The sequence below is a fragment of the Amblyomma maculatum genome, chromosome 1 (assembly GCF_055883805.1).
Source record: "Amblyomma maculatum isolate TAMU_Amacu chromosome 1, ASM5588380v1, whole genome shotgun sequence".
Lineage (NCBI taxonomy): Eukaryota > Metazoa > Arthropoda > Arachnida > Ixodida > Ixodidae > Amblyomma > Amblyomma maculatum.
In genome coordinates, this window is record NC_139344.1 from 252,480,535 (window position 1) to 252,491,565 (window position 11,031).

Genomic DNA, 11,031 nt, shown 5'->3' on the forward strand with positions numbered 1-11,031 from the left:
ACGAAAAAGAAGGGTACATCAGCAAAATGGCATGCGTTAAGAGTTCATAGCGAGAAGCGACTGGATGAGCCGTTTACCCAGGGCCCAGAGCGACATTTCGTGCTCTGCACTGTCCTTAAAACCCCCTATGTCCAGCCCCCCTCTGAAGATGCTGACCAACCAAATCCAGGGCACGCCCCTCAGATATCGGCATCCAGTCGAACACATCACTGCACTGATGGTCTGAAGCACTGACTGGCCCGGCATTGTTTCGTTGGGCCTGGTCACTTGTTGGCGGGAAAAGCTTGGGAACGGCGAGGAGGTACATTTCTATTCTTCAGCCAAGAATCGATAGGCAGCTGGTTCCGGCAAGTGGATTTACTTCTCAGAAACCCAAGTGCACGTGCGCGCCACATAATGATCCCAGCATTGTCCCTTTCCGACAATTGCAAATCTTTCCTGCATTCCTGGGAAATCACTTAATGGCCGTATGCGTCATGCTCCTTTCTTGTCCTGCAAGTCAGCGGACATGTCACTCTGTCGTCTTCTTTTGGACAGTAGGCATTCCTTACTTGACCATAGCGCTTCTCGACGGGAAGGGTGAACAATTGAACGAAATCACTTCCGGCTATTTCCCGCAGGGGGACATTTCTTTGTGTTTTTCTAGACGTTCTCTTGACAGGGTCAATTTGGCATTTGCAGGGTGTCCACAAAGCAAAACAGGCTTACAAAACAGGATTCCTGGAAACAGGCTCACTTAGAGCCATTGTACCAACACCACATATCCACAGCACTTATCCATGCCCACAGGCGAACAATAGAGCGCGCAAATGCGGATGCACGGTCGTAACACGCGGGATAAGCAGTCTGCGTCGGAATGCTTCCGGCCCGACTTATAGACTACAGTCATGTCAAATTCTTGAAGTCGTAGGCTCCATCTGGCAAGGCGGCCGGAAGGATCTTTCAAATTAGCTAGCCAGCAGAGCGCGTGATGGTCGCTTACCACCTTGAATGGTCGGCCGTATAGGTATGGACGAAACTTAGAAGTGGCCCAGATGATTGCAAGGCACTCCTTCTCGGTCGTCGAGTAATTGACTTCGGCTTTTGTGAGGGACCTGCTAGCGTAGGCGATTACTTTCTCCTGTCCGGCACTCTTCTGGACAAGAACGGCTCCTAGGCCCACAATGCTCGCGTCGGTGTCAATTTCGGTCTCGGCGTTTTCATCAAAGTGGCCAAGTACAGAAGGGCATTGCAGGCGGCGCTTAAGTTTGTCGAAGGCTTCTCCTTGCGGCGCTTCCCATTTAAAAGGTACGTCAGCCTTTGTAAGCTGCGTCAACAGTTCGGCGATCCGCGAAAAGTTTCTGACAAATCGTCGATAATAAGCGCACAGCCCAAGGAATCGGCGCACAGCTTTCTTGTCGGCAGGCGGTGGGAATTGTGCGATTGCAGCTGTTTTCTCCGGGTCTGGGCGAATACGTCCTTGCTAACGATGTGACCTAGGAACCAGAGTTCTTCGTAGGCGAAGTGACACTTCTCTGCTTTTAGCGTTAGTCTCGATGACTTGATGGCTTCCAGCACTGTCTGTAGTCGTTTTAGGTGGTCTTCAAAGTTTGACGAGAAGACAACAACGTCGTCCAAATATACCAAACAAATTTGCCACTTCAAGCCTGCCAGGACTCTGTCCATTACTCGTTGAAACGTGGCTGGTGCGGAGCAGAGGCCAAATGGCATCACCTTGAACTCATAAAGGCCGTCCGGTGTGATGAATGCGGTCTTCTCGCGATCTCTTTCGTCGACCTCAATTTGCCAATATCCGCTCTTCAGGTCCATCGATGAGAAGTACCTTGCATTGCAGAGCCGGTCGAGAGTGTCATCGATGGGGGGGAGCGGGTAGACATCCTTCTTCGTTATGCTATTCAAGCGGCGGTAATCAACGCAGAAGCGAAGTGTGCTGTCTTTCTTCTTGACCGAAACGACTGGTGCCGCCCAGGGGCTGTTCGATGGCTGGATTACGTCATCACGCAGCATTTCCTCAACTTGATCGCGTATGGCCTGCCGTTCTCGCGGCGATACACGATAAAGGCTTTGGCGCATAGGTCGGTCGTGTTCGTCCGTTATAATGCGGTGCTTGGCCACTGGTGTTTGTCGTACCTTCGATGATGACGAGAAGCACTCCCTGTAGCTTCGAAGATGACTGCGAATCTGGTTTTTCCTGCTGTGAGTCAGTGCTGGGTTGATGTCAAATGTGGGCTGACGGAATTGGTCCGGTGCGTCTTCCAGCGGTTGGTCGGGGAGGGCGAATACGTTTTTGAGGTCCGCTAATTCGTCGAGAAAAGCGATGGTCGTGCCCTTGTTGAGATGCCGGTATTCTTCAGTGAAGTTTGTTACCAGCACCTGAGCTTGTCCTCTCCGGAATTTCGCGATGCCTCTTGCGATGCCGATACCTCGTTCCAAGAGCAATTGGATATTTCCTTCGACGATGCCTTCAGCGGTTTCGATGTCTGTGCTACCTATGCTGACGGCGACGCCTGATCGGGGCGGCACGGTAAATTCTCCGTTGAGGACGTTTAGAGCGACGTGTTGCGTCGAAGTCGTCGTAGCAGGTATGGCTTTATCTGCAGAGAGCTTGATGAGCTTGGATCGGAGGTCGACGATAGCCCTATCTTCATTTAGGAAGTCCATGCCTAAAATCACGTCGCGGGAGCACTGCTGCAAGACCACAAAGCTAGTGGGCTAAGTACGCCCATTTACGGTTATTCTTGCAGTACATCGTCCCGATGGAGTAATCAGGTTGCCACCTGCGGTGTGAATTAGCGGGCCATCCCAAGCGGTCGTAACTTTCCTGAGCTGGGAGGCTAACTATCCACTGATGACTGAATAGTCAGCTCCGGTGTCTACTAGGGCAATGACTCTGCGACCGTCGACATCAACTTCAAGGTCGCTTGTTCGCGTCATCGCATTGCACGTGGGCTTTGGTGTCCGATCTCGGCTGCGTCGTTTCTTCAGGTCATGGCCGGGGCATACCGTTGTTACTTCGCTGGGCGGCGGTGTCGGCTTGCACTCTGGTCGTGTTGTCGTCGATGTCGTCGTGTGGAGGGGCGATGAAATGGTTGCGTCGTCGTTAGGGGTCGTCGGCGGCAGAGGATCTTCGTCTTTTCGATGTTGAGCAACCTCACCTCCAAAGGTTGCTGCCTTTAGTTTCCCCTACGGGGGCTAGGAGACCATCCTTGCACGTAACAGCGGCCCGGCGACGCAAATCGGGCATTGTACGGCGATGGGGAGCGTGATAGACGCCTTGGCGACGAGTGCTCTCCGCTGCGCAGGAAGTCGTTGATTTCCTGTGGTCGCTCGCCAGGACGGGGACGTGGGGCGTCGACAGCGAAACCACGGAGGCCGATCCGCCTGTACGGGCAGTGACGGAGAATGTGTCCTGCCTCACCACAATGGAAGCAGAGCGGTCGGTTGTTTGCTGTCCTCCAGGCGTCGCACTTTCTGGGGCTGGGGGGTCTTTGGTAGGCTTGGCGGGCGGGGACCAAGGGGCGGCTTTCAGGAACAGGACGGTAGCGACGAGGGCTTGGGAGGTCTCGTCGGGGCGCAGGGCGACGTAATGCACCAGCGTAGTTCATCGCTGTTGCCTCTTGTGCTGGAACAGTCGCAGCCGTCGCTTGAGGAACGCCCAGCGCCTGCTGGACTTCTTCACGGACAACGTCCACAAGCGTCGCCACCTGGGGTTGTTGCGAGGATGGCATCACACGGTGGAGCTCCTCTCGCACGCTCTCCCGAATGAGGTCCCGAAGGTTCTCTCCGCTCGCAGATGCGCTGGGGTAGTGGGTTGTGTAGTCCGGCTGAAGTGGTCGCTCGTAGTGGCGCATCCGGGTGGCCAACGTCTTCTCGATAGTAGACGCCTCTGTTTCAAATTACGCCACGGTTTTTGGTGGATTTCGGACAAGACTTGAAAAAATCGATTCTTTAACGCCTCGCATTAACAATTTGACTCTCTCACCTTCGGTCATGTTAGGGTCGGCGCGGCGAAAGAGGCGCTTCATCTCCTCAACGTACGCCAGGACAGGCTCGTTAGTAAATTGAAGTCTTGACTGAAGGAGGGCCTGGGCTCTTTCCTTTTGGACGACGCTTGAAAAGGCACTCAAAAACGCTTCCTTGAAAATGTCCCAATCCTTCATAGCTGCCTCATGATTTTTGAACCAAACTCGGGCATGTCCTTGAAGAACAAAGTAGACCTGCCTGAGTTTTGCAGCGTCGTTCCAGCCGTTGAATTCTGCAACACGGTCGAAAAGGTCGATCCAGTCTCCAGCATCTTAATCCGGTCGTCCATGGAAGCAGGGGGGCTCAGGGGGTTGGACGAAAACAACCGGTGCTGTAGGCTGGGCCATTGTCAGCGTCGATGCCTTCCGAGATCGAATCGGGTCAGGCAGCAGACCGTGTTCGGGTTGTAGGCCTTGAAGTCGGCGGCTGGCTCGGTGACCTGTAGGCTGGTCTTCTAGGGCGACAGTAACACGGCTTGGGTCTTCGCTTGAAGGGTCAAAGGCAGCACCTCCACCAGATGTCACGTAGTGGTGACAAGGCCGTACACGCCAAAAGAAGACAAAGGCGTGATGGTGCTGAAATAACTCTTTATTGGGGCTGACTTGCGCCCGTAAAATAACTAAGCAACTCGGCGGCGGCGATAGCAACAAACGCGCTCGTCGGTCGTCGAACAAAGAATGCTCGTCACACTCGTCAACGCTCAATTTAAAGGCTGCTCAGAACAATCTAGATAACGTCGCAAACAGCTACCAGCTTGTGCTGGTAGCTGTTTGAAGGTCACAAGGCCGGCCAGCCCGTAGACCAGGTGCTCGCGCTTCACGTTCGTGAGGCGCTCGAATTTTTCCATGGCGTCGCGAATGGGGCCGCGCTCCCGCAACAGCCGGCCCAGCTCGTCCTTCAGCTCCTGCGTCATGGTGGGTCGCCTGGATGCCGCGGACGCCGCGGCCACTGCTTTGAGGGAGGCTGGAAGTGAATTTACGCTGGCTGCAGGCCGCCGACCGCCACCGCTGCTGCTGCCCGACCCGAGGTACGCCGCGAGACACACGAGTGACCGGAATCTTCGGGACAGATCTCGGTGCATCTTGCGCTACAACGAAACTGATAAAGGTGTGACTCGCGACATCGAGTATTAACAAACAAAGATTACGGAACTGATACGCGGTCCAGAATCAGAGCGATAAGCCTGTATGCCGGCGGCTGTTAAAAAAACAACAAATACAGTTTTGAAGGTTTCGCGGCAATATGAAGATTTTACGAGCTCACAGCAAATACAAAAGTGGTAAAAGAAATACTAAAATTCTGCTTAGCTCCGCAAACTGATTAGAAAATGCATCGGATGCTAAACTGTAGTTTATTTACTAGTATCAGCCCAAGTACATTGCTGTTTGTTTATTTTCCACCTCTTAGGCAGGACTGGAAAAAAATGTTACCAAAATGTGAAAAAATTTGACTTTGCCGCCGCAGTTCCGTTCAATCATGGTTAACTACACATGCCCTTAGTCCAGCCGAGGGAGGAACAACAACAACAACAAAAAAACAAAAAAACAAAACTGGTTGGCAGGGTCGTAGCAGCTAAATGACCCGACCTCAGTCTTCTGTGCTCAACGTTTCTTCGGCACGTCCCATTTCTTTTGGACGGATTTGTTTATTTTATTTGCGCGATTTTTTCGCTAAACTTGCTCTTTTCATTGTTTCCCTGAGTGACAAAGAGACGTTAGCGGTCGGAAACAGCGGTCCTGTGTACTTCACCATGCCCGTCATATTCTGTGAGGCTGGAAAGAGCGACATCGGTCTCGGGGACTTTTTGCAGCAAGCTTTTGGGAGGGAAATCATCAAAATGGTCGTTTCTAGGCTTTTCATCATCACGAGCGCAGAGGTGGTTTCGTAGCTTTCGTTCCTGCTCCTTTGTGGTTTCTGCTGTTTTTTTTTTTTTTATTTTTCCTTCGAAGCCTGGCTGTAGCGCTTGTGTCCCGTTCCACTGCTTCTGTTTTCTCTACAACAGTACCAGTGGAGGAGGGAATGTGCTGGCCACTCGTGTCTTATGTTCGCCGGCTACATTTTGTTGCTACAGAAACTACGCCTCTCCTTGAGAATTTGTCCTCGCCCTCAAACTATCTTTCCCAGCCTCTCCCTCACCTCACCGCCTCTGCCTTCCTTCATCCTCGCTCTCACTAATTTTTCAGTGCTGATTCTCCATCACCTCACCGAGTCTAATCCTCATAAGGTGAATGTGCGGACCTCCTCATGAGGATGCCCATGTATGTTAGAGTCAAGCGAATGTTATTTGATTGTGAACCTCTAAACGATCGTGACTAAGGGGCGCCGCGGTCCAAGGTTCGTGACAGAGCTAGGAGCGCTCGAAATTCGCATTTGACCTCTCTGAAGGCGTGGTGGAAAACTCTCGTGGCGATATTTGACGAGTTTAGGTAATGGAGAGAAGGCATGACTATTATGATCAGGGTGGATGTTCGGGCGAGTTGGTACATCGTCAAAGAAATACAGCGCTTTTGAGACATGGACAAAAAAAAAAAAGAGAGAGAGTGGGCAGCAAGTGCGCTAACTTTCAACTCAATTTTATTCAATGCATTACAGAATTTTATACACTGTAGGAGCATAGACAAAACATGATACCAGCATGCTATCGCGACGCACGTTACCACATAATCGCACAAATTATTTTCCCAAGAACTCAATCTCCTTCGTCGAGAGTGATATCGAAGGATCGCCTTACACATTCTTTTTTCAGCTCTCATGTTTTTGGCTTATACAATCTCGAGTATCAGTTTTTCTTTATTTCTGCTTATGAGTAGCTTGCATTCTGAAGATGGGGTGGCATCCAGATAGTGAACGGCAATATTACCTCTCTTGTTCTCAACGTTTTTGTTGTGTTCACAAAATCTCTCATTTAGGCACCTCCCGGTCTACCCTACGTACACCTTACCACAAGACAACGGTAAGGAATACACAACGCCCTCCGCACACTGAACAAGGTTTTTATTGGGCTTTTTTTGTGCATCCTTGTTTATTGAGAGCCAACGGATCGGTCATCCTACATAGTTTCGCTAGTTTATCAGTAGCTGAAAACATAACGTGTACATCTGCTCTCTGACAGATTTGTTGTTTCTTTTTTTTTTTTTTTTTTTCAAATTGTGCGATATCCGGGAAGATAGAGTAGTGCGGATGTTTTCGCGTTTTTCTGCTTGGCTTTGAACTGGCAACTCTCTCGTAACGAGCAGTGTTTCTGCCGCTTCAGACTGCAAACTCATAAGCAGAAGTAAAGAACAACTGACGAGTGGGATTGTAGAAGACAGAAAAATAAGAGAACTCAAAGAAGAATGTGTAAGCGATCCTTCGATATCACTCTCGGCAAAGGAGAGTTTTTGGGAAAAGAGAAACATGTTAATTTTTGCTACTAACTAAAACTAAGCAAGGACGACTGTTGACTGAAGTTCAGGTAATTATAGCTATATTATCATATTTGTAATAACGTTTGAATAAGGAAATTTCTGTTATTTGCAAGGGCTGGCAGTTTACACTCCAGACAAGGAGTGTTCCGGTCCCTACTATATCTATGGCATCAACAATAGGAAGCTTTAGAATATGGGGACCCTACCACTCAGTGGCATAGGGTAATAGCGCGGCAACAAAGCGCACGCGCTGAGTGCTGTGATGAACAGGCGAGGGTGTGGTAGTTACACTGAACCTGCGCACTTGCGCCCCGCTATTACTCTATCCCCCTTACAGATAGAGTTGCCGCATTCTAAAGCCCCCTAATGATCACTTGATTGCACAGCGCTAAAGACGAGGATCAAAAGAACACCAGACAGGCGCCGACTTCAACTAAGGTTCATTGAGGAAGCCTGCAGAAATATATGCCATTTGCTTTTCCTTTTCACTGGTACTAAAAGTGCACTGTGTGATCATGTTGACATGCTGTTTTATTTTTATTCAGTCAAGCTAGCCTACTGCAGTCCAGTCCAACCCCCTCACGCCTGGCGGGGAGGAGCAATCGGGTTCGTGGCTCTACAGCGGAAACTAGTTCACTATAGCGGAAACTATACTTCGTCTCACAAGATATCTGCTGTACTGCGAAAATCAGAGGAGCTCTTGCAATTGTGCTCCTAAGCTCCTCTCGCCTATGCGCACTGTAATAGAGAATGGTGCTGTCACCCCCCCCCCCCCCCTCAATTTAAGGGGCGAGAGGCGCGTAGGAGCACAATTGTCTGTTGTAGTGCATGTGATCTTGATTGGACCGGGGTGCCTCTGCCTTAGGCAGTGCTGCAAACATCTTGTGAGACGAAGTAAGGGAAGGCTCTTGTCCCGTCGTCGATGGGAGTATTGTTCGAAGTAGCCATGCATCAACAAAAAAAAAGCCTTCAGGCAGCGCAGGCCAAGAGGGCTGGGTACTCAGTTCCTTAGTCTTGGATTAGTAGCGTAGCCTGGTGGCAGAATATGAACTACTCTCAAGATGGCGACCGTGGAACCGCCACCTTAAAGAGCAACTATTCGAAGAATTTTCGAACACGTTACCCTGCAGTGCGGTGGCACGACGAAGTTCGCTCATGGTATCGTCCTAATCCAGACTTTCTTCATCGCTGGGAAACTGCATTTATAAAGGCATATCCTTGCCGAAGCGTAATTCACATTCCGCTCCAGACACTAGCACATCATATCGATGGACACAAAAGCAAACGAAGCATGAGGCGTAGACTCTGCTTGTACGATGAACGTCCAGAAAAAAAAAAAGTGCGTTCGCAAGGATATTGCACGTGGCATTCCACCACTTTTCTTGCCACCGAATACCACGTGTTTCCGGAACCGATCGCATTGTCGTCGCCTCCGTCCCCAACTGGACTTCTTCAAATAGATGGGGTTAACCACTGCATACCTTCCTGGCCTCGCTTTCAACACCCATCCGCCGTTTCTAGCTTCGAAACGTGCCGCACGGAACTTCTATGTAGGCTTGTTTTGCGTGACGTAGCGAAAACACAGCCAAAAGGCTGGCTACTGGCACTTTTCTAATCGCGCTCTCCCCTTTTGTATACCAGGCAGGAGTGGCTGGAAGCACAAGGAATCTGACGCAGAGGAGCTGCCCACATCGGAGCCTGATATGGAGCAAGACCCTAAATCTGATCCAGTGTTGGTGCCAGATGCGGGGGTGAGCAAAAGCAGCGGCGTGGCTAATGCGGGTTCGACGGCCACAGCCGGCGACAATGCAGAGCCCGTGGCTTTGGTGACGCGTCGCGGGAAGGCGCCGAAGGCAGGTGCGCGGATGAGCGCGGCGGCAGCCGCAGCCAAGAAGCCCAACCAGGAAAAGAATGCTGGAGCTGGAGGGGGGACGGGGAAAAGGAGGCGCAGAGGGACAATCAAGTCAGATAACCCTGGCTCGGATACCTCGGGCATCGACCTCGTGGGCGGCAGCGCATCGCCTGATTCGCTCCAGCTCAAGGTGGAACTGCATGGTGATAGCGAAGAGTCTGGTCCCACCACGGTCAAACGGTGCAGCACGAGCGGGCCCGTGGCCAATGCCAACGCGTGGCGGAAGCCCGTGCCCGTGGTGGGGATGAAGACGGAGGATGGCTCGACAAGTGGTGCGACTGAGATGAAAACGGGAGACTACATCATTGCGGTGGCGGACGTGCGCCGCCCGCGGCCGCCCATCTGGCGCATTGAGGGGCCGTCCCTGCTGCAGCGCTTCAAGGTGTTCGAGACTGGCGAAGGGAACCTGCTCTACCGCAACAGCTCATCATTTTCAGCCTGGAGCCCGTTGGAGCAGTCCAAGTACACTAACATCTCTGTGCGGGTGCGCTCCAACAGCCGGATCGGCACCGTTGTCGAAGCGCTCGAGATCCACGGTAGCCCTAACTCCAGCCTTGTAAAGAATTGCGGCACGGACGCCAGGTCCGCAGCGGGTGGGGGTGCTGTGCTGCAGCTGCAGAACCTGAAGGAGAAGTTTGAGGTGTACCTGCAGACGCTGCTGAGCCACGTGCTGGACCCTAAATTCCTGGCAGAGGTGCACCGCAAAAACGACGAGTACTTCCTGGCCAACCTGGAGATGGTGGACGGGGAGAATGAGCGCCAGTGCGCCCTGCTGCGCCACTGTCTCTGGGGGCTGGACCTATGGAAGGCGCTCACCATCTGCCCCTCCGTGCGCGTCACTGACCTTTCCTCCAAGGGGCCAGAGGCCGACACCAAGTACAAGGAGGCAGCCGTGGTGGTGAAGGAAGAAGTGACGACCCAGCCTTGCGATAGCTGCGATGAGGGTGTGGCTACACGGCTGGTCGAGTTCTCCGGTGAGCCATACAATGAGCTGGACCTCTCATCCAAGCCGAAGAAGCCCGCCGAAGGAGGGGAGAAGAACACCTTCCGCCTATGCTCCACCTGCTCCAAGCACATCCCCACTGTCAGTCAGCTGCACCACTACAAGTACCACACCTTCCACCGATGCAAGGAGAAGATTGACCGCTTGCGGGAGGAGCGGAAGGTGACCGAGTCGCATATTATCGTGGAGAGATGCCTGCAGGACGACACGTGGGTCAACCAGATGTTTGCAGACCTACAGAAGCTGTGGCAGACATGCGCGCCCGAGTCGAGTGTCGAGTGTTCATAAGAGACCAGGCTAGTCCCCGTTATCGTAAAATTATTAGAAGACTGCCCTGTTTTGATGGGCGTTCCTCAAGTTGTCATGGAACAGTGTCACAGTGGTCAAAGACTTCTTCAGAGTAGTCCTTTTTTTATCCGCGTTTTGAATTTGAATGCAAAAATGTACTAGATGGTGTCGTCCTGGGATCTTGTGGGTGCTGTAACGTCAGTTGCACAGCTGACTGAGAGCATGTGATGCAAGAAAAGTCGCATTTTATTATTTTATTTTTGCAGTTGATTCTACTGCGGTTCAGTATTTTTGATGTGTTAATTTGTAGGCTTTTTTTACTTCTCGTTCTCAAGGCTCTTCTCGCCAGGACAGACTTTCAAATATAACTTGTCTAGTGTTCTAAAAATCGAGTAATT

The 11,031-nt window shown here is 51.6% G+C and overlaps 1 protein-coding gene across 1 annotated transcript; it reads left to right on the top strand.

The window, feature by feature from the left end:
* The first annotated feature begins 4,880 nt into the window (after window positions 1-4,880).
* On the top strand, window positions 4,881-10,646 carry LOC146206244 (uncharacterized). The gene is made up of 2 exons (XM_084608643.1): window positions 4,881-5,050; window positions 9,076-10,646. The coding sequence occupies exons 1-2, from the start codon at window positions 4,881-4,883 to the stop codon at window positions 10,631-10,633; spliced, it is 1,728 nt and encodes a 575-aa protein (XP_084464769.1). The 3' UTR covers window positions 10,634-10,646.
* The last annotated feature ends 385 nt before the right edge of the window (window positions 10,647-11,031 follow it).